The sequence below is a fragment of the Chenopodium quinoa genome, unplaced genomic scaffold (genome assembly GCF_001683475.1).
Source record: "Chenopodium quinoa cultivar QQ74 unplaced genomic scaffold, ASM168347v1, whole genome shotgun sequence".
Taxonomy (NCBI): Eukaryota; Viridiplantae; Streptophyta; class Magnoliopsida; order Caryophyllales; family Amaranthaceae; genus Chenopodium; species Chenopodium quinoa.
In genome coordinates, this window is record NW_018744080.1 from 3,171,387 (window position 1) to 3,194,595 (window position 23,209).

The following is a 23,209-nucleotide window of genomic DNA, read 5'->3' on the forward strand; positions in this document are numbered from 1 at the left end:
GAGGCTTATAAAATTTTATAATAAATGTGAACCATCTATAAAAGTACCTCCTTGTCCAGTAGCACTATATCCAAACTTATTAAGCTACTTTTTTTTTTGGCTGAAGTTTAGTATGTCAAACAGGCAAGAAATTCGTCGTACTTTGATTTTTCCAATTATTTTTGCTTACATCAGCATGTAAAACAAAATTCAGTAATCAAAACATAAGCACATAAGCATTAAGTATCCCAACAAAAATAAAATTTAAGTAGTGATTACAAACGTAAATTTAAACGGATTTTTAAAATTAAAATAAGAATTACCTAAAACGACACAAAATTACTTATACAAAATTCTCTTTATGTGGTTTTGTATTAATACGAATTTTTGTTGGTGTCATATGATGCGTCAATTTATAATGATGGGTATGACAAAGTTTAATTTAATTATGATTAATGAATAATTTTTAGTTTTTATCATAAATATTATCAAATTTATCTTTAATGGTAGTTTATCATTTAAATATAATACTATTATTTATGATATAATCATATTATATTACATTTTTTTTTATAAATTATGATATAAGTTTTTTTCAAAATTACCATGTTTTAAATTATAATTACACGATAAAAATCTTTCCCATATAATCATACGATTTTTTATTATTTTTTTTTAAAAAAATTATCATATACATTTTTTTTTGTAAATTTTGATATTCAAATTTGAATATCTAAAGATAATCTTTACATCTTAAACAAAGAAAATCTTTAGTTTTTTAAATAATTAAGATTCTAAAATATTGTTTTTATCTACGCGACAAAATTATTAAATCTCATTCGCCACTTTTGCTTAGATGACGTGTGAGTTTTTTAATTCTAAAATAAAATACTAATCTAATTTTAAATTGGTCGAAATAATATCAATGCTTATGTGGCGCGCCAAATGCTCTCGAAAAATGTCAAAGTTGCATCTATTAACTATTACTAAAACATAAGTTGCTAACGTCATCATTGCACACGTGTCGCTCTCTCAATAAAAAAACTCCCGCCTAAACTAAAACATAAGTTGCTAACGTCATCATTGCACACGTGTCGCTCTCTCAATAAAAAAACTCCCGCCTAAATGCAATGGTGATATCATCTCTTTTTTTTTCTTTTTTTTTTCTTTTGCTATCATATTTTACATTTTTGAAATTTAAATATTAAAAGCTTCTACATTACAACTAAAACCTATCGGTTTATTGTTGGAAATTTAAACAATTTTGAATAGCACACTAATATATGATCTCCTACATTGAACTATGAATTAGACAACGTTGATCACTAATTCACTATATCATAATTTTGATGAAAATAAAAAAAATTAAAATTACAAAATGTACATAATTCTTATTTATATTCATGTACAATAGTGATTTATTTTTAAAATGTACAAATTAAAAATAGGTTTTATATAAACCGTGCATCGCATGGGTTTTAATCTAGTTATAAATTACACTAAAAATATTACTTTTGTAATAAACAAAAACATTTTTATTATATTATGATGTGTTTTTTTGCCTAATATATATATATATATATATATATATATATATATAATATCTTTAATATTATAATGAAAAATTATGTATTAATATAATACACATTATTACGAATCTAATAAGACTCCATTTTATGCATTTCTCCTTATATATTAACGTACATAAATGGTCAAAATTTAGTCAAATCAGACAATAATTAGATCATACTCCCTCCGTTTTTAAATACTTGCTCCATTTTTGCATGCGCGGAGTTTTAGGAGAAATTAGAGAAAATAAAAAATATGTAGATAGTGGGATTGGTGGAAGAATAAAAAATGGTAAAAAGCAAAAGTAGTGGAGAAATTGGAGGAGAGAGAATATAAAATTAATAAAATATGATATTTGTTGGGTCCACTAGGTGAGATAAATGAATAAAATATTGTATAAACTTTCCAAATAAAGAAATGGAGCAAGTATTTAAAAACGGCCGAAAAAGGAAAGTGGAGCAAGTATTTAAAAACGGAGGGAGTATAACAGAAAATAAATTCAAATCAGATTTGATACGCAAAAATAATTAAATTTTTTTTTTTTAAAAAAAAAAAAAAAAAACCTATATTAATGATAAAGATGAAGGCGTTATGTACGTCAGATCTACTTTTAAATGATTAAATTATATAACTCATATATTGTCATAAGCTCAGAAAGCTGAAGTTTCATTACATGCTATAGCTCCTCCATTGATAGCATCCAGGAATCGGATTTTCATAGGCTAAAATTAAATCAATTCTTTCATCAGGAGAGGACATCTGAAAGAATCATCCACTTGAAATGCAGTACGGAGTCACTGCTGTGTCTTATCAGATGAAATCAAACAACTCAAACTATATTGATCACCGAGACTTAACCTGTTAAGACTCTACTACTCTAGAAAGGAGTTGCAAATTTCTGAATCCAAAGGAATCAGTAATCTGGAGGTTTGTTACCAGCATTCCAGCAGTCAACCATATGGAAACTAAATTGACCAAAATTAAGCCACCAGCAACATCTTAACCCACATACGACGTAGTAAGGAAGGCAATGCTTTTACTATAATTACACATAATATTGCCATTACAAATACAAAATTTACATCAGATTGAAGGCTTGAAACAACAAATAAAAGAATTTATAAACAATCCAAGACCTGGTGTTGAATAAACATTGTTCATGATTCGCTATTCACCTGATTCTCAACTGCTCTTCCTGAAGTAAGCTGTAACTGCCTTTAATTTACCATTCAAGTAATTTTTTTCCACTTCGAGTGACCATGGAGTATCAGAAGATAAAGAAAGTTCTGCTAGTTGGAGAAAATCAACATTTCTAGGCAAGAACATGATAATCAATGAGGCAGTTGCCTTGAAAGTGTTAAAAAGAAATTGCCCATCATGTGGCTGAAGCATGGTTATGTCATAAGACTTCACTTTGAGATAATCAGGCCCTCCCCAAGGAGGTGACAGAAATACCGTATCAGCCTTTAATGTTGGTGCCACAGAAAAACTATCTCCATTGATAAAATCAATTCTGTCTTCAACCCCATAGATGGCTGCATTATGATGGGCATAATCAATTTTCTTCGGATCAATATCAATAGCAATCACATGTTTACTCGTCTTTGCAAATTGTATGGCATTCCCACCAACACCGGTAAAGCAATCAATTACAACGCCACCACCAGAACGGGAAGCATGATGTCTGGCTATTGCTTCAGGAGTGACAGAAAACCACCCTTCTTCATCCATTTGTATACCAACATCAAATTTGGAAAATAAAAGATACCTTTGACACCAATATTTGGTTATATCTACATAATATTCTTCAACAGGTTGAAATTCATGATCATCATTGTTGTTGAACGACTTCTTCCTTCTTCGATTTCTTCTTTTTGTCTTTTTTTTTGTAGAAGCGGGTGTATCTTGCAAGTGGAATCCATTGGCCTCTTTCTCTAGCTTTCCTATTGGTGCATGATTGATGAGATCATCATCACATGCTGCTGCTTCATCCGTGCTGCTCAAACTGCTTGACTTTGACGATTGAGCTATTAGATTGCCACTACAGTCTCCATTAGCATTCTCACAAGGACTGTCAACAGAGTCATAGTTATTTGACCAAGACATGCTAGTGGACACGCCACCAGAACCCTCTAGCTCTCTTTCGTTTTCTGGATTCTGAGAAGGATTGATGGTAGAAAGTGAAGAACTAGGTGTAATCGCAGTCTGATAATTTCCATCGAGCACACGGTGATCATATAATTTTACCGCACAAGATTTATCAGAAAGCTTTACAGAACCAGATGATAAATCCTGAGTGGTGAAAGCTTGAACACCAAACACTTTGTCTTCAGTCCGTTGATCAAAAAGTGTTATATAATCCAATTCATGTATATCTAACTGTTCTTCATTTTGAGAAACAGCGTGATCAACAACAGCACCAATCACTTCTGTATTTGATTCATCACATATATTAGAGACATCACTATAAACAAAGCTTTCCATCCCAGGGGGTGGATACCATGTGGACTCTTCGGTTTTGCTGTTATAAAAATAATATCTCATGTAAAAAGAATCCCAGAAGGCACTCCATTCACCATAAACTGTACTGGAACTGAAGTTGCTATTAGCATCATTTTCAAGAACCATATCAGAGTCTAAAGTCATGCCAGCAACCTTAGTCTGTTCAATACACATACTGGAGCCAAAGTCATCCAATTGCATAGCATTACCCAACTGATCCCCCTTTCTATCTATTTCTTTTGGATGCTCTACAATACAATCATCAAATATATTGCGTCCACAACTTGTGTTCCTCTCCAACAAATTTGATGTAGCAGCTATAGAAATCTTGTTTTCCATCTGGAGATCAGTCTCCAACAGGTCTTCAATGAGAGCTTCACAAGACATATTTCTAGGTACATCAGCCACATTAGCAGGCTGTTCCCCATCACTAGAATTAGACAATCTAACAGTGTCATCACAGACATCAATGCCAGAACAAGAGAGTTCAGCCTGATCTGGCATAGATAAGGAAGATGAATTGCTTGATGTATCTTGAAACTCTGCATAAGTTTGGCTCTCTGCATTCGGATTGGAAGATAGTAGAATTCGATCCTTGAGCCTATTCTGACTATCTTGATCCTTACGTTGCGCTAATTTATGTTTTCCCTTAGATTGCACACTGCTTGGCTGGAAAAATTAAAAATTTTCAGAATGTGTTATAACTATTTACATTACAAAGATAATCTTTGATACAGTGGTGACAGCAATTTCCATGAACAAGATAAAGAAACAATACAAATTGAATCACAAAAGTTCCCCTAATGAAATAGCATAAGATAATTGATTGAGCCTCACAGGAAAGTACTTTATAAGTAAAGCAAGTGGTACCAAAAAATACTGCAACTACCACTTATTAACTCCAATTAGCTCCCAGATCCAATCCCCCCTCCCCCCTTCCAAATCCCGATGAAACCAACAAGATAATTCTCGTCAAATATTTTACATTCCACTGTGCAGCTAGTACAAACCTTCAATGTCTCAATCCCATATAATCTATCTCCTAAATTCCTAATTTTAATATGACCTCTTACATGAGCTACAGCTATGCCCAAGATCATGTTTTCAATGGAAAGTGTTTACAGCTGAATAAAAATCGAACTATAATAGTAATATCATCACAAAATTTTGTCACCTGGTATTTAATATTCACGATTATCCTACGTTGCCTGGTTTTAATCTTGCCAGGAATATACCCATATGATATACAGTAGATTTTTTTTTTTCATCCACCAAACCTCTCGTTCACTGCACAGGCAAATGGTCCCAACTTTCTACTTAAATACAACTCCTTATACTCCAATTTCAATGTACTGGAAGAACAGTCTATTTTCAAATAACAGTAAAGGATATCTTTTGAATGGAACTAAGGTTAGCCAAATATACAAACATGAAAATAAACAGTGGACTAGAAATTCAGCAAAGTATACACAAATCAAATAAAGTTCTAAACTTTGTACCAAAAAAAAGAAAAAATAAAGTTTCAAACTTACTTGTTTGCTAGTTTGGAAAGTGAGTGGAAGCCCAAGTGCACTCATTTCTAAGGAGATATCAACATCCTCCATTACAACACTTTCTTCTGATCACAAAACAAACCATATCATCAATAATCAACTCACTAACCATAATTTATGCACTTGAAAGAATGAAATCACTAACCCAATGTTTCGATGCTCGATTTCGAGCTAATTTTCCCACCATGATCATCATCATCATCATCATATTTGAATCTCTATTCAACAACAATCATAACAATTAAGCAAAAATTAAAATTCAATAATTGCTCATACAAAATCTCAAATTTTGAATACAAAATTGGAAATGAAAATCTTACGATGTGTTTGGGACATGAGGAAACTTGTCGATTATCATCAATTGGAAAACCATCATCCCTATATAAGCATAAATTCCCAGTCAAATTCTGATTAAAAAAAAAAAAAACCCAACAACAACAACAACAAATTGGAGAAGCAGAGGAGAAAGAGAGTGAAAATTACAGTAAGAATACTTCGGTAAGCTTGAAGAGAGAACCTAAAGCTTTGATTGCAGGTGAATCGAGATCAAACTCTGAAGCATTCATGGTTGCTTCTTCTAGTTTTCGAGGTTTTAGGGTTTATGTAATTTGACTAATGTTTTTTTCAATTGGTTTTCAGGAAATTGAATTTTCCCTCTCTATTTGCCTATTTGATAATGTTAAGCGGGTTGGATTGAAATGTAATTTGATTTTGGCAATTCATTACCAAAAAGGGCCTCTATGTCTACAAAGGACTAATCCGGCTCACAATTATTTTGATTATTATACGTAAAGGTGTCAATTCGGATGTTTGGATCGGGTTTGGTAAGGTCGGTTTAGGTCATGTCAATTTTTATTGTGTCTAAGCAAGTCAAAATTTGAATCGGATATTTTTCGGGTTGGTTTCGAATTGGGTCGGGTGTAGTTTTGACACCTCTAAATCTCTAATTATAAACACTAAGAAAATTAGAAAATGTGTTGATTCAAGTCATCGAGTCAAGTTTAGTTGGATCGGGTTTAGTTACTTATTCAATCGTGCATAACCCACCTATGTAGGTTAAATCTTGAATCAAGTCAACTTCGAATTAGGATATATCTAGTCAAATTGGGTGAATATTTTTATTTATTTATTTATTATTATTATTATTATTATTATTATTATTTATTATGGATCATGTTCGGTAGATGCTAAGTAGAGTTGCCAAGAGTTGAACTAACAACATAAAATGATCTAGACTCCCAGATGAGGAGATGGCTAGTGTTGGCGGGGTCTTTAGGAACTCTCATGGTGCATTTATTTTGGCTGCAACAAAGAATGTTGGTGCGTCTGGTTGTGGGTTGAATCGAATGTCGTCAATGTCGTCATGGCAATCAATGCGAAGGAATATGGATTGTCTCCCATTAATGTTATTTATGATGATGTTAGATTTCATATGGCTTTGCTTGATTATTGTTCGTGCGCTCATGTTAAAAAGAGCTTGTAACACTGTTGCTCACCATATAGCACGACGAGATACGAGGGAAACTCGGAGTATGTAAGTTTGGATCCTTTCCCTCAAAGTGTCACAACTTTGGTGGAATTGGATTTAATTTAATACTTCGTATAATTGTTGGCTCTTTTTCCTTTAAAAAAATATGATCTAGACGTAAAATAGTGGGACATTGTTCCACTCAATGTATCCCAATTCCCAAAAGAAGGTCGCACTAGTTTCCCAAAAGAGGAACAAAATTTGTTTTTTAAAGGGTTAAATTTGTAAAATTACAGTTATAATCGCTACTTACTTAAATTAGCGAAAAAAGTGCAGTTTTATCCGACTTTACCATTTCAGTCCCAAACACTACAGTCAAACAGAACTGGATTCGTTCACAAACTAAGATCGGCTTAAAATCACCCTTTGTGCCTCTCTTCCCAATTCTACCCTATTGACTCTAAGGGAGCACACCACAATGTCCTGCGGCAAGCCAACCTGCCAATCAGGAGGCTGCAGTAGCTACGACGACGAACAACCTCTCTCTCCCACCAAGCCTCCAGTCACTACCAATGGCCGCCGCCAACCCCCCTTAAACCCTAACACATGCGTCAAGTGTAAGCTCAACGACGCTGTCGCCGGTGGTTCCGGCGGCGGAGATGACGGCCGGTTTTGCGCCGACTGCTTCCGTGGTTCTCTCTTCGGAAAGTTCAGGTTTTCCGTGACTTCTACTGGCATGATTTCTCCCTCTGATAAGGTTCTCGTCGCTTTTTCCGCCGGCACTTGTTCTCGGTAATTTTCTCTTGTAGTTGTTTTTTCATTGCTTAATCTCAGTTTATACTTTTTAGTAGAATTCTATTGTTTGTGTGTTTTTGCTAGCATCACAGAAGCTTGATATTGTTGGTGAGTTGAGTAGCAAGTATTGTGATTTTATATTTGAGACTGAAATCATGTAAGTGTGGATTTGGTTGTGGATTAATAGTGATCTAAAGTTCAATTTCGCTGATTCGAGTTTAAGCTGCTAATGAACATATTGCTTTGCAATTTTTTAGGGAAATTAATTTTATCATGCACTATAGAATGATTGAAATCAGGAATTTCATTCTGTCTCAAATTAGAGTACTTGGACTCTGACTTAGGGTATAAATGTTGGCATGTAAATCTAGTCATTCTCGTGTAATTCGTGCCCGTCTAACATAAGCCTGAACTTCTAAATCGTTGTTAGTTTGGTGGTTAGGAGAATAGGAGGTATCTCTCATGATATGTACCGAGTATGATGAATAGAGATGCATTGAACTCTTCAAGATTTTGATTATATTAGTTTTTTAGCATGTTAAGTCCTGGATCATTAATTAGACTACTAGAGTTATAAGTTTGCTTTTAAAACAGGGTGGTAGTTGAACCCTTGGAGGTATCTTTTAAGCGAATGCTCTGGTGCTGATTTTAAATTGAGTGTCATAAGGATTTTGTATCTGTTTACCCTATTTGTTGATACTAAATGCGAAAAGTAACATCTGACTGAATGGGTTAGCCAATTTATTAAACCCCTTGCATATGTCAAGGAAGTAGTAATAGAAGATAATCGCTAGTGTTATTTCCTGTTCTGAAGAAGGAATTCTTATGTACCAGGGTGGCTTTACAGTTTGTCCATGAGATGCAAGATAAAGCTCAAAAGAACTTTGAAAAGAGTAGGGATAGGTCTCTTCCTGTGTTTGGGGTGGGGGTTGTTTATATTGATGAAAGCTCAGCTCGGCGTGTCCCAACTGCTGAAGCTGATGCAGCAATTCAACATATCAAGGCTGTTGTCAGTGATCTTGCCGCGCCAGAAAAAACGTTGCACATTGCTCCTCTTGAAAGCATATATGACTTGAATCCTGCTGATGGTAGAGAGAGGCTGAGAATGCTTTTAGAAACTATGAGTGATAATACTGGTAAAGAAGATTTTTTGACGCATCTTCGTATGCTATGTCTACAAAAGGTTAGACGCTGTTTGCTATCATTGCAGCAAGATTTATCATGGCAATTTTTTAAAGCTACGTGATGGCTCTTGTGCAGGTTGCTCTGGACAACGGGTACACTCAGTTGGTACTTGGGTCTTGCACATCGACTATTGCTCGTCATGTACTTTCGGCAACTGTTAAGGTTGGTCTTTGTTTTTTTTATCAGAGCTCTAACACATTTTTGGATCTTAGCTTAATTTTATGGGATTTTTTTTTATTCTTTTCTACATTTATTTTGTTTGGTGCAGGGCCAGGGCTACTCCTTACCAGCAGATATGCAGTATGTTGATGCAAGATGGCATGTGCCTGTGTTGCTTCCACTTCGTGATTGTCTTGCACAAGAGCTCAATACTCTTTGTCAGCTTGATGGGTTTGTTAACTATATTCCTTCAGTGTGCTTACTTTTGCTTAAGGACCTCTATGTGGTTATTTTGTAGAAGCTCCTGTATGTCTTAGGTCCATATCATTCTCTTTCACGCTTATGACTCTCCTGTTCCATTTTTGACAGGGCAGATTAAAGACACTAGCAACAGTAAATGGTCCTCAATCTGGAATCAATGCATTGGTTTCATCATTTGTCTCACTTTTACAGGTTAGAAAGTTAGGTATCTGTAGTACTTCATGTGCAATTAGCATGAATCCTATCAGTTTTTTAACAGATATTCTGCCCATTCAGGAAGAAAATCCTTCTCGGGAATGCACAATTGTGAGGACTGCTGGAAAGCTTACACCTTTCAGTTTTAATAGACTACCCGATGTTGATGACCCTAAGGCACGTCTAGCATCTCAAAGGCGTCAAAAGAAATTTAATATCAAGTCAGATGAGCATACTCCACCAGAATCGTTCTGTCCTCTGTGCAACAGCCCACTTCATGCTTCTGACTCCTCAAGCTTAGGCATTATTTCTGGTGAGCAGCAGAGTGCCGAGACATTCGGAGCAACTTGCTGCTCAAGTTGCAGATACCAAATACTTCCTGACGACTCATTGTCTATGGACCAGTTCTATGCACTCTTACCCCAGCCAATAATGTCCAGAGCAGCAATAAGTGACGCCTCCAGTAACCATGCATTGCTAAGGCAAGTAACATCTAATTGCATTTTTGTGCATTAAATCTTGCATAGTCTAATAATCCATTGAAGTAGTGGTTAATACTTTGCCATATGAGCTACTGTGTGCATTTTTTGTGTTCTGAAGTGTGATTGCTGGTTGGATTAGTTAGTTATGTTGTTTGGTTTCTTTATCGACTTTTTTTCTTCTTCTGGAAAGTCATTCATCTTAGGAACTATAATCCTTTTCGATAGGCATGGGTTGGATGCGTCTTATTTAACTAATGGTCAATGGATGACAGGCCAGTGGGTTTTTCCGAGTGTATAAATTGAACACTCCTCTCTGTTCGAATTTATGAGTATTAAAACATATTGATTCTTTGTTTAGGTCTGAGAAGATTCAGACCTGTGTTCCCTTAATCACATGAAAATAATTCTGAGAGATCCACATAGAAAATGCCTTCAAAATGAGAATAATATGGTAGTTAGTACTTAATAATATAATATGGGAATCTCTGCTTGTAGCTAAGTTCCTGCCATCTTATTCATAGTTGTCAGGTTCTTTTGTTGTTGTTGTTTTTTTTTTTTTTTTTTTTTTTTTTTGTGTTTTTTTTTAGCTCCGGGGGATGCTGTGGTGCCATGTTGGGGATAGGGGGATGAGTGGAGAGGTTTAGAGAACAATTCAATAGTGCCTCTTGTTTTGAGTATTGTTCCTTGGGGAGAGGCACACTTAGCTCTTCTTCTATTTATCCTGTTGATGTTAAATGTTGATGATCTCAATGATCTGTATACAGGGAGCAAATCCAGGATTTTCTACTTTCAGATAGTGAAGATGGAAGCTAAAGCTTGACAAATGAGATGGATGAATTGTCTCTGCACTGTTTGTAAAAGCCTTTGGTGATGCGATTTAGATGTATGATCAGGTCTCACGTCTTATAACTTGCTGTTTAGTTGACTGGAGTCTGGAGGATGTGCAAAGGCTAACAAGGTGATGGCTACTAATGACAAGCTCCCTATATTGCTTGGCTTGGCAGCATCAAAATTTTATGCTCAATGTTATGGAGTTGATTCAACTCTAGCACTGAGGAGAGGGTAGACCTTCAAAGTACAGTGACAGTTTTGAAGCAAAAATAGCATTGCAGTATCCAAAAGTAGGTGTTTCTGCTGCAGCTTGTATTTTACTTATTTCAAATTTGCAATCCTTTTGTGATTCATTTCTGTTCTCTAGACTATGGTTTAGCGGAAACTAGAAGTTTTCTAGATTATTGCTCAATTTTGATACTCTTGTATAATAGATCAATCTTCCAAGATGGGTAATGTCGATGCATTAATTGTAATTTTTCTGACTATTTTTTGAAGTTTAAATGAGCCTATTTGAAAGTATTTTGAGGTGAGAATAACGTCATTCAGTTGTTCAGCATATTACTCTCCTTGAAGTTTCTGTTTCTTCAATATAATTCTGTATTGAACTAGAATATTAGTTACGTAATTATTTCACTTCTTATCAGTGGAATAATGTGTTGATTAAAATGTAGAAGGAAATTATGGAGAGGAAGAAACAAGTGGCAAAATATATTGAAAGAATGAAAAAAAAAATCATCAGTATATAGTACTATTGTGACAGAGTACAAATAGTATGATAGCCCAGAAATATTATGATGTGCAAGATAATAATAAATCAGCATCAAAGCTCACTTCCCAGATCTTATGTTGCAACAACAAGCAACTCTTTCCTTCAATTTTTTTTCCATAGATTCCTTAGCAATCCAAGTTTATATTGTCATCTTTCCTAACCTCTGAAAAAAGCGGAGCGGAAGAGTGCAGCCATTTTCTACTCCATTCACTCATGTGAACTGCGTACAAGTATGAAGTAGTGCCTTCACTATTCAGCTACTGAAAGTCAATTTAAGTGATTTAGCACGAAAAGAAAGGTGCTATGGTAGTTGTATCAACAATTTCTAGCTTCTCTACGTTCTGAAGACTATGTGACTTGCATTCCACGTGAGAAAAAATTGGATCTCTAATCAGTATTACTATTCTGAATTGCGACAATGATATCTTTCAGGGTTGTCCTTCAAGTAAATGAAACACATTTCCTGCAATGACCGAGACACAAGGTTTTGCCACTCGCACTTAAGAACCTCTTTGTTATCTAACCTCTCACCATGCTTCAATCTGTAAACATTGTTCAAAAAGCGTCAATTAATAAAACCATATATTACTGACATTAAACTAGCTATATGTTACTTGAACAAAGCATATTTCATTAGCTGCAGATAGGCAAATAAGTAAAGCTGACAAGTAGCTTACATATAATGCGGTTTAAACAGAAATTGCGATGCGTGATGTGATGTGATAAACTGATACGAGTCAAGACTGGGGTATCCCAGTCCAATCAGCTCAAACTTGAGCTTGGAAATTTCAGGCTTAACTTAAGCTCAAGCCTGCATCACGGGTTGCAACTTAGAAAATAATCTTTCAAATTACTAATAACTTGTAGCTAATATTTAGCAGTGTTATCAAGTATTCTGCTCATTTGTAAAATTTACTCATATATTATACTAACTCCATAAAAGTGTATATGCTCACAACTGCTTAGCTCAATTAAGTCACGAGCCAAGCTTACCTTTGCCAGGCTTTGACCAAGGCAAGCTCGAGTAGCTTGCAAGCATGCTAGGTTTTTCTTCTTTTTTTTTTTTTTTTATATGAAGGAACATGCTAGGTTCATTATTACCTCTAAAAGTGCCTACAATGGAAGGTTAAAAGTATCATGTTGTAGCATGCAAGGTTAATTATTACCACTAACGGTGCCTACGATGAAAGATTAAAAGTATAATGTTTAATCCAAAACTAAAGGCAACATTTGTTCTAGTGCAATCATGAAACAACATTTTTAACTTCATGCATTCAAGTCAGCTTTAGTCAGCCTCAACTCTTTCGAAATCTTCATAATCCCAAACTTCCACCTTACCTTAAGCTCGATTACTCCCAACATTCTTTTGAATATCTAGATTCTTAAATATTCAATTCCTCAGGGTGTTCACACACATCTGTCTCACTATAAGCATTGTTGTTACACTCATCTTTTTAAATGCCCACCAGTTTGATTGTTAATTTGTAATCCTTTAGACTTTCTCCTTTAATTTTAACCAATTGGCATGCTATGGTCGCATAATAACTGCCACACTTAATCCTATGAATCAAATCCTGATCAGTATTTATATTTCTTTGTAAAATTGAATCTGAGGTACTCAAAAAACTTAGGGCTTGTTTGGCATCATTTTTGGTTTTCAGTTTCCTGTTTTTTTTAAAACCAAAAACCTAAAACAGGAAACAAGAAAAAGGTGTTTCCACTTTTCTGTTGTTTGTTTTCAAAATTATCATAATTTTAATAAGTTTAAATAATTTTTTATTTATTATGGGGCATATATCATATACTTTTAAAAAATAAAAAACCAAAAAACAGAAAACCACAACAATGCCAAACGAACCCTTAACTAATGGTTATCTCCTTAACATCTTATGTTACAACATCCTCACTCCTCTCTCTTACCAAAAGGAAACTAGACTTCTTGAAAATTACTGGTTTACAGAAATATTCTATAAAAACAAACGTTGATAGAATATGGACGTCTCCCAAAATTTCCTTACCCTTGATTTTCGAGAAAGGAGAGGCAAGGCAAATACATATATTGAAAATTGCTTAAAACAGGAACAGATTCTTCACATTCAGATCTGATGCAATCTAAAAAAACTAGTAACTGGAGTAGATTTTTACATATCCTAATTTTAATGTAATTTATCAAAGAACAAAAATTCAATAACTGATATTTACTGACCTGTTGCTTCTATATTGTTTTTCTGCACCACACCCTTCTCTAACACTTTTGCCGTGGTTTCACAGGCTTTAAGTAGCAAGCCTGTAGACTAACCATCGACTTCAAAACCTCAACCAGGTTTGCTTCTATTTCTACCCCAGATGGCTCAAGAACTCTCAAAGCTCGAGCAACAGCTTCCATGGTACTCATACACCCTTTAAAAGGTTCCTTCTTCAGAATGAGATCTGAATCATATATGGTCCCACCACCAACCTCAAAATCACAATCAAAACATACACGAGTAGCAAATTTCGATATAAATGGGAGACTCGCAAACATCATCTCTTTAGCATGTTTCCAAGTACCGTCAAAAACAATTAGAACAATCCCATTTGTGCACACACTATTCCATGATGATCTCCACTCATTTATTTCTATCGAAGGCATCAAATCCGTGCCTACATTAACAAAACTTAAAATATAAATTGACACTGAAGATTATGTAAATAAAAATTGCAGTCCACAGCTTTAGTCACTCCACTCGATCCAAGATATAGCAATGCCGATAATCATAGGTTCATAGATATATCTCTCCATGTACAAATTTGTTGAAACCTTTGCATAAACCATACTATTATACATTCGTCACAAAAATCAACTCAAAAACTAAGCACAAAAAACATAAAAGTATATACTTTGTACACTCTTTTTATTTGAAACTGATGTTCCTTTACTTTGATCGGTATATTGGTTTAATGCAATTAAACAAGACATGCTTCGATTTAACAACAATATCTTACATCATGTTCTTTTGTTTGCATAATATATTCTTCTGATAAACATGTTTGAGTATTGAGGCATTCCCTCAAATTACGAAAATGTAACCCAATTAAACCAATGTCGTAACGAGGGAAAATACTAAAACAACTTATATTTTGGAGGCAAATGCTAACGAACGTCCGGGGGCGTTGGATAAGCTAGCTAAAAGTACACAAGATTAAATAAAAAATTAACATTAATTACACCGATCGACGCGTGATTTTATCCTGCTTCCCCAAATTATTACCACTTTAGGTGATATTTTAAATGCTTATATAACGCATGGGGCATCTACGGGGCATTCGTTAGCAAGATCCTATTTTGAATAATTAATACAAGACAAAATCGTGTTTGGTAAGACTAGGGCACTAAATTATCTAGTTCAATGCCATATAACTATATAAACATGGTAAAGTTCTAAAAAAAAAAATTATAAACATTGTAATAGTGCAAATAAATTAAAAATTATTGTACCAAACACTCCAAATTACAAAATTCACAAATTTCATACTATACAATATACATTATCTCACCAAATATTAACTCAAAAATTAAGCAAAAATCTATACCTGGAAAGAGAAAGACTGCGCGACGAATAGGGTCAAATTGAGCTAAATCATTGATTCCATGGTAGAGAGAATCAAGGGTTTTTGAGGAACCTTCCCGAAGTTTCCGACCAACAATGATTTCGCAATTTTGGAGGCATTTTGTGAGAACGGGAACTGTTGCTAATCTTTGGCGTTGTTCGTGAGGATGTTGTAGGATTACTATTTGGGTGTTGGTTGAAATTGGGTTTTGTGGTATTTTATCGCACAGGCAGACGTTCACTGGACGCTCGCAGCCACCGGAGCATATTTTCCGGCGTGTTTCGCCGGCGTCGGTGGGTGTTGGTGTTGCTGTGAATGGGAGTTGTTCTTCTTCCATCTGTTGAGTTGAGTCGAGTCGTCATAACTCATAAGCCCATTTGTTTTGAAATCAAATTTTGGGCCAAGTTCTGTGCTCATATGTCATTTAATGTTTTTGTTATTAAAAAAAATGTCACTTTATTTTTAGGATTTTAGGTGAAGAAAAACCTTTGTATGCACCCGGTTTACACTAATATTAGTGTACATCGAGTAGTATAAGAGTAACTTTTAGCTAATTTTAGGGGAAATTTTTGCCTTTTTTTGTGTAACTTTAAACATAATACATTTTTTATATAAATAGCTAACAAGAAAAGTTTTATAAAGGCAATTTAATTACATTCAATCACTAATAATTGATTTTTATTCATTTAAAATGTGATTTTTTACTAATAAAACATAGATAATTTTTATTTGTATTGGGGTAACTTTTATTCATTTCATGGGTAACTTTAACTCATTTTAGGGTTACTCAATATTTTATTGTACATCCGATTTTTTTAAAAGTTTGTCTTAGGTGAATAAGAGCCTCAAGCACTACAAGAAAATAACTTTTTCGTGGCGATTATTTTAACCTTTAGTATTGATTGTATTGTAACAAAAAGCTTTCCCAACGAATGGTCATTCGATACAATATCTCCCGTATCGCTATAAATGTTCAACTCATTTTCTTCAAAAAAAAAAAACATGTGTATGATCTTTATAAGATTCGAACATGCAACCTTAAACTCTTATATTAAATGTTTCACCAATAAGCTATGACATATTTTGTATTGAAAAGGTTTTTCGTATCGATTTTTAGGATTTAGTGGCGATTATAAATGATACGATTTCTCAAAAATTATATAAATTTGTAAAAATAGTGTGGATATGTATTATTATGCTTTCCATATCGATTTTATATGGGAAAACCATGGCGATTGTAAAAATGATACGACATCCTTAATTATTTCACAAACATACTTGCATATTGTAGCGAATGAACAATCGCTACGAAAAGTGATTTTTCTTGTAGTGAAAATGTACCCTATATTGAACTAACCACTCTTTTTACAAAACAAAAAAATATCATCCATGAGTCATGAGCCATTAATGTCAAAACAAATAAATTTCACCACTCCTTTCCAAATTCAACCAGTTTTCCGACTTAGTCCGGTCAGTTTAACACAGGGTATATTTTGGGGTGTTTATTTACAAAAAATTCTAATTTTTATTTTTAAAACTATTTTCCAGATATTTTTAAAATGATGCAAATGAAATTTGATGATAGATTTATATGCATTCTTTTATAGGAGTGAGTTTCAGTTTCTCTAATTGAATTTGTTTCATTCACAAAAATGGTAAATAATACCTTATAAAAAGTATAGAATAACTTTTACAAATACGGAGTATTATTTTGACAATTATATCCTTTAAATTGTTTATTTACTAATTTTCCCTCATTAATGTTAATTGCCTCTTTTTTTAAACTCTTAAGAATAGTCGACGGGCATTTATACCCTAAAACATTTATTTACATATTTTTCCTCATCGATAATGTTGCCAATAACTAAATTTGTGACATAAGGTCAAACCGAATTAAAAGCTCCCCAAAAATGACTAGCTATAACGCGCATCACACGCGTTAGCCGCCCTGGTACTAAAAAAATTATCAATATTTTACTGCTCTTTTGCTGCTAACAAACTCACCTTCTTCCTTTCGTCTATAAAGAGCTAGCTCCGTCTTTTTTTGTCTTCTTCAACCTTCCTTCTTCCCTTTTTGTTAGCAATGGCGAAGGAACCCAACACTACAACAAACACTATGCTTAATACCATAACAAACTTCAACCCTAATATTGCATCAGTGCCAATGCATTAGCTAAATCAATTTGCGAAGGAAAATAATGTAACATTTTTCTTTATTATCTTTATTGAACTTTTTTGAAATATTTCTGATAGAGAATATCCATAGAATAAGAATATCCATAGAATATTCTCATCTTAGGTTTAGGATATATTTTTTATAGATATCAAAAGTGATTTTCATTGATCAATATTTATAGGGTTACAATGAGAAACCTAATCATATTAGGTAACATAAGATATGTATAGATATCAAAGATAATCTTATACAAAATATATCCTAAACCTAAGATGAGAATATTATATGGACATTCTCTATCAATTTCTTACCGACTTGATTTTGATTAAAAATAATTTTTCATTTTTTCTCACTTAATTGGCATGTTACCAAGTATGTGATATGATGTGGCAAATGAGGTAACACTTCGTGAAATGGAGTATTTGGGTTGTTCTACTCTCATTACCCACTTTGAAATACTCCTCTCTTAAAGTGTCACCTCATTTGTACTATCTCATACTCCTCTCACATTTAAATCCAACATCTTTTACATACTTACCCTTACACTTACCTACTTCAAACACAGTTCTTCCTACTTACCAATATATCTACAAAATGTTTACCGACTTCTAAAGTACGGAATAAATATCACCATTTACCACAAAACAACTATTCTCATTGTAAGTGTTTGTACTCTCAACTAAAACTAGCAAAGTGGCAATTTTGATTTGACCTGAACGACCGGACTCGTGACCCGAAGCTTGACCTGAAAAATAATGACGTAAAACTAATCCAAAACCCGAATCTACCCCACCTGACCCAAAAGTGTAGCTAACTTGATCTTGAATCAACCCAAATTTAATCTGATACTGAATGAGTCGCCCCGAAGTTAACACGGTTTGATTTTAACCTGAACAAACCTGATACTTGAATGCCCCAAACTATAAATACCTAACACCTGAACTAAAAATGTCTGGTGCCATGAATGACTCAAATTGTTTCATCCCAACTGTAATTGAACTCACAAATCGAATAAAATTATTGATTTGAACATGAATATCGACAAAAAATGAACAACTCGAACATAACCCAATCCGAACCTACTTGACCCCAAATTGACCTGATTTGAACATACCCGATGCGAACTCAGGCAATACCCATCCCAAACATACCCATAAGTCGTATTGACCTGACTCGACATAAATCGAACCCAACCCAATATGACCCGACCCGAATGACCCGTTTACCTAGTTCAGCAAGGCCCAATTTCACAAAACATGTCTTTTAAATTCCCGAATAGAATTGGCCAATCGTATATCGAAACGTTTGGGTCGGAACAGGTAAATTGCGGAAATCAAAAGTACAAAACTGCTGTAGTTTCCGAACATTCCTGGTTGAACTCAGTCCAGATTTCAATGGCTTCGCAGCAGGAGACAGTGACACCCCAGTTTGATCACACTCCGCTTTACTGGTATTTCATCTCTATCTTTTTCAATTTCTGCAAACTATCCGGTTCCCTGTCAATTAATTGCATAATTTGATCATCTGACCTTGATTTTACGTACTTTATTTCTTCTAATTTTCTGAAATGTAATAGTATATTAATTGATTTTTTTTAGGTTTATGAGTTTCTTAATTGATTCATTATATTGAGAATAAGACCCTTTATTTGATTTTTGCTTTGATTATTTGCATTTGTTATGTTACGTATCATTGTTATTGGTCTGATGGTTGTTCTCTATCATGTTATTCATATATGCACAATAGTGTGTGTGTGTGTGTGTTTTTTTCCCCGGTTAATTTGACAATTTAGTGAAGAAATTGGTAGAATGCTCAGAATTAGGGATTTAGGGATGTAAATGTGCTTATAGAAGTAAGTTCTGGGCTTTTTATGTAATTATGTTCGTTTTTTTTTTTCAATTTTTATCGGGCTTGAACATAGTTGAGGTCAATTAGAGCTCCTACTGTCTTTGTTTATGTAATATTAAGCAAAATCGGGCATGTTCTCGAGTTCTAAATATTTTTTAAATATGTTGTACTTGGATTTTTATTTGGTTGAATGGTGGAGGGACAAATTTGTTAAAATATCATAAACATCGTTTTGAACATTATGTATGTAATGCTGACAAAGGAAATTTCATAGAGAGGACAAATTTAAATGTAAATGTTCTATTATAAGTAAAATTTAATAAAATTGCATGATCATTTTACAGTCAAGCTCACGAACATTGATTAGAAGTGCTCAAGAGTCAAGATGTATTCAATTCTATGTCGAGTTAGAAAAATTGTTTGTAAGATTTTACGAGGAATTGATGAAAATCACTAATGACTTGAATTCCTGAACTATACAATACATACAAGTAACTCTCTCTTTTTTTTTTTTTTAAATCACTGAACTACAAATAGCATGCATTTCACTTGAAAAATGAAGATCTGTTTAAAATAACTTGCATCTAACCTGAAAAAAAGAGGGGGGGGGGGAGATAGGATTTCCCACCTCAACTGAGATGCTTGTTCTATTCAGTTTAACTGTTGGAAGTATAGGTTAATTCATATATTGTAAATATGAAATGCCTATATATGCCTTATTTTCCTTTTTTTAATCCACCTTGAATGGGAACTGCCAACTGCTAATGGGGATTGTATAAATAATTTAAGTGTAAATTACATTCTAACATAAAACGTCCATAGTAATGAAATCTCATTCCTGAATGCGTGTTTTTCTTCATAAATGTCCATCACCAGCCAATGCCACCCACTAATGGTCATGTGTGGTAAAAAGATATAATTTGAGGTGAACTAGCATTGCCATGGGAATAAACTATGATTTTTCTTACAAATTCACGTACAATTCCATTCCCATTACCATATAACCACTGTTAAATGGGCTGTAAAGAATATCAAAAAAATTTATTGTCATATTTTGTTCTTGTTACACAGAGTTTATAAACTTTATGACATTTATATAGAAGTATTGATCTCAAATTTTTATTTGGCATGGAACTTCTTGGAATCATCAGAATATATAGCAGCTTCTCTCTTTATCTTTCTCTATCTCTCTCATATTATTTATTTATCCGCAGCTTCTCTCTTTATCTTTCTCTATCTCTCATATTATTTATTTATCCTTTATTTTGTTTTTGGTAGCGAGGAGAATGTGTACAGGATTTGCAAGAAATTATGTTCAACTGGGGTTGCAGACACAGAGGCTTCTGATCTTTTTGTTGTTTTTATATCTAATGATAAGAAACAAGTATGTTTAACATTTTTACTTAGTTCATCACCCTCCTTTTCAGTTTCTGAAACTAGCACTGGTCTTTATTTAGTACATAATCTCCTCGTTCTGTGTAATGTGGATAATGGACATGCTATTGAGTACTTTTATTTTAGTTGTCTTAATAAGTTGTTCTAGTTGCTTATAGATTTTGAGATTATCATTTATTAAGTATCAGACTATTGCTGAAACCTGATGTTTAGACTTTAGACTCAGTTCAACTATCCTTGTCAGATACTTCACACTCTGAATGAGTATGGAGTTATAGACACTTCAATATTGGCTGAAAATGAGCCTCTCTCTCTCTCTCTCTCCCTCTCTCTCTTACACACACAAACACACCTACATGTGACACTCTCATCTGAGTCAAAGTATCATCATAGGTTGTATCTGTTTCAACATGTTATCATTAGGTACTACCCTACTGAAGATGAATGGATATTTGAAGTGTTTATAATGATAGGTGTTGATTTGGATGTTCGCTGTAGATTCCACTTTGGCATCAGAAGGCCAGCCATAGGGCTGATGGGGTTATCCTCTGGGACTACCATGTAATCTGCATACAGGTGATATTTCTCTTTCACGGTGATTCTAAAATTTACTGCTTGAGAAGTGTTATTTATTTATTTATTTTATACGAAGTATATACAATTTTGTATATTTATTTCTTATTTTTGTATGTAGGTGTACTGCTTCACCTCCCTATGTTGAGGATTAACTTTGAACTAATATATTTACCTCATATTGCAGAAAAAAGAAACTGAAAAGTCTCCGCTAGTATGGGATCTGGATTCTACTCTTCCATTTCCTTCTCCTCTAGCATCATATGTTGCAGAAACTTTTCGTCCATCATTTCCGCTCTTTTCTGAGTTTCGAAGGTGTGCCAATTTCCACTTAAAAAGACTTGTTCAGTTGTTCCCACTTATTTCTATATTTAAATGATTGTACATGCTCATTTTTCAGATTTTATCGAATTGTACATGCTCCCATGTTTTTCCGATGTTTTGCTTCTGATAGAAGACACATGAAGGATTCTGATGGGAATTGGAATTCCCAACCGCCTCCATATGATCCAATAGTTGCTGAAGGTACAATAAATCACATCAGATTAACTTTTATTATTGAGCCATTGCCATATGTTCTTGAAACTTCAGTATTCAGTGTTTAAGAATGCTACAATTGTCTGTTGGCTTAAATGGGATTTGAAGTGAACACAAATCTTTCCTCCTGAAATTATAACTTCATATATTGCTGAGAGAGATCATGTTACAATCAACCAATGCCTCTCATGAGGCTTCTATCTTGCCCTGTACTACGCATGAATTAACCCAATGTTTTATGATTAATCATCAGAACAGCCCAGCATGTTCTATCTTATTAAGTGTTTGTCTGAGATTATGGTAAGTACGTTTAGGATTGGTGTGGTGGTGTTCTCCCTATGGTATATCAGGCAGTAAGCAATCATAAGTTCTCCTGAAAGTTCTTAATACTTGTTCATTTATTCTTAGGTTTATGACTAACTGGACCATAATGCAATTTTTCTTGTCCTATTCCTGTAGATGGAACAGTGCATAACCTGAATGAGTACGTGGAAATTCGCAGTGCTGATGCTGTACCTAATATAGAAGCTGATTTGGTAAATGCTGTTAAAAACGAACGGCTTGGCGTGGTGGTAAATGAAAAACAGATTGAAGAATTTTTTTCTCTTCCTACATGAGCAATTACATGATGTCCCATTCCCTTCTGAAGCTTGTTTGGTATTTATTATGATGTACGTGTCTGTCGTGATAGACTTCTAGTCTTTGAAACATTCACATTTAGACTTGTTAATTCCTACATCCGTCCGGATTTAGTTGTCAGACTTGTCGCGTGCTAGTTCAAACTACACCCGACAATTAATTCTGGAAGTACAGTGTGTTAACAGTGCTACATTTTTGGGAAAAGGAGAGGACTGGTTGTGGAATTATTTGGTGTCTTTTTGGGACTCCCAAGATTTATACTTGCACTCATCTTTGTAAGAGGAGCATCGGATGAGTGACGTACACAAAGAGGAGTGTAGTTACAAATCCTGGGATGAATCAGTTTGCCTGAACAGAACCATTTCTGAGTTCTGACCTTGTAGGTGACTGAAAGTTTACTGTGTAATGTGTTTAATCAACTCTATGTTTCACTTTGTAGCGCATGTGTTGGGTATTTTTGCAATCGAAAAATTTATTGTGATGTTGATACTTGAGAAATTCCACATGGACATATTACATGTATCCTCTCATTTATGTTCGAAGCCTGTGCGTAAATCGTGCTGAGGTTATCCTACTGTTCTGTGAGAAATTAGAAGGCATCTTCCAGATGAACATAAATATGAAGATGAATATTCGTACATAGGCGCTTTCGTTGAGTACCCTTTTGTGTTGCTTTGTGTGTACAATTTTGGCGTAATC

At 34.1% G+C, this 23,209-nt stretch overlaps 4 protein-coding genes across 5 annotated transcripts; 2 read left to right on the top strand and 2 right to left on the bottom strand.

Annotated features, from left to right (window-relative positions):
* Positions 1-2,569: 2,569 nt before the first annotated feature.
* LOC110691505 lies at positions 2,570-6,276 on the bottom strand. 2 transcript variants are annotated; one of them, XM_021868443.1, is made up of 5 exons: positions 6,087-6,276; positions 5,924-5,981; positions 5,749-5,821; positions 5,583-5,665; positions 2,570-4,719 (listed from the first exon to the last, which is right to left on the bottom strand). In XM_021868443.1, the coding sequence occupies exons 1-5, from the start codon at positions 6,167-6,169 to the stop codon at positions 2,731-2,733; spliced, it is 2,286 nt and encodes a 761-aa protein (XP_021724135.1). In that variant the 5' UTR covers positions 6,170-6,276; the 3' UTR covers positions 2,570-2,730. The 2 variants fall into 2 exon arrangements, with proteins under 2 accessions (XP_021724135.1, XP_021724134.1); XM_021868442.1 differs by having other exon boundaries at positions 5,583-5,668.
* Positions 6,277-7,431: 1,155 nt separating this feature from the next.
* LOC110691506 (cytoplasmic tRNA 2-thiolation protein 2-like) lies at positions 7,432-11,515 on the top strand. The gene is made up of 7 exons (XM_021868444.1): positions 7,432-7,863; positions 8,701-9,049; positions 9,127-9,213; positions 9,320-9,441; positions 9,585-9,663; positions 9,748-10,148; positions 10,913-11,515. Exons 1-7 carry the CDS (start codon positions 7,550-7,552, stop codon positions 10,959-10,961), a joined length of 1,401 nt encoding a protein of 466 aa, XP_021724136.1. The 5' UTR covers positions 7,432-7,549; the 3' UTR covers positions 10,962-11,515.
* Positions 11,516-11,671: 156 nt separating this feature from the next.
* LOC110691507 (DTW domain-containing protein 2-like) lies at positions 11,672-15,747 on the bottom strand. Its single transcript, XM_021868445.1, has 3 exons — positions 15,325-15,747; positions 13,958-14,394; positions 11,672-12,293 (listed from the first exon to the last, which is right to left on the bottom strand). Exons 1-2 carry the CDS (start codon positions 15,677-15,679, stop codon positions 13,997-13,999), a joined length of 753 nt encoding a protein of 250 aa, XP_021724137.1. The 5' UTR covers positions 15,680-15,747; the 3' UTR covers positions 11,672-12,293; positions 13,958-13,996.
* A 3,057-nt stretch (positions 15,748-18,804) lies between these two features.
* Positions 18,805-23,021, top strand: LOC110691508 (protein N-terminal glutamine amidohydrolase-like). The gene is made up of 6 exons (XM_021868446.1): positions 18,805-18,968; positions 20,645-20,750; positions 21,260-21,337; positions 21,522-21,649; positions 21,735-21,859; positions 22,331-23,021. Exons 1-6 carry the CDS (start codon positions 18,913-18,915, stop codon positions 22,486-22,488), a joined length of 651 nt encoding a protein of 216 aa, XP_021724138.1. The 5' UTR covers positions 18,805-18,912; the 3' UTR covers positions 22,489-23,021.
* Positions 23,022-23,209: the final 188 nt, after the last annotated feature.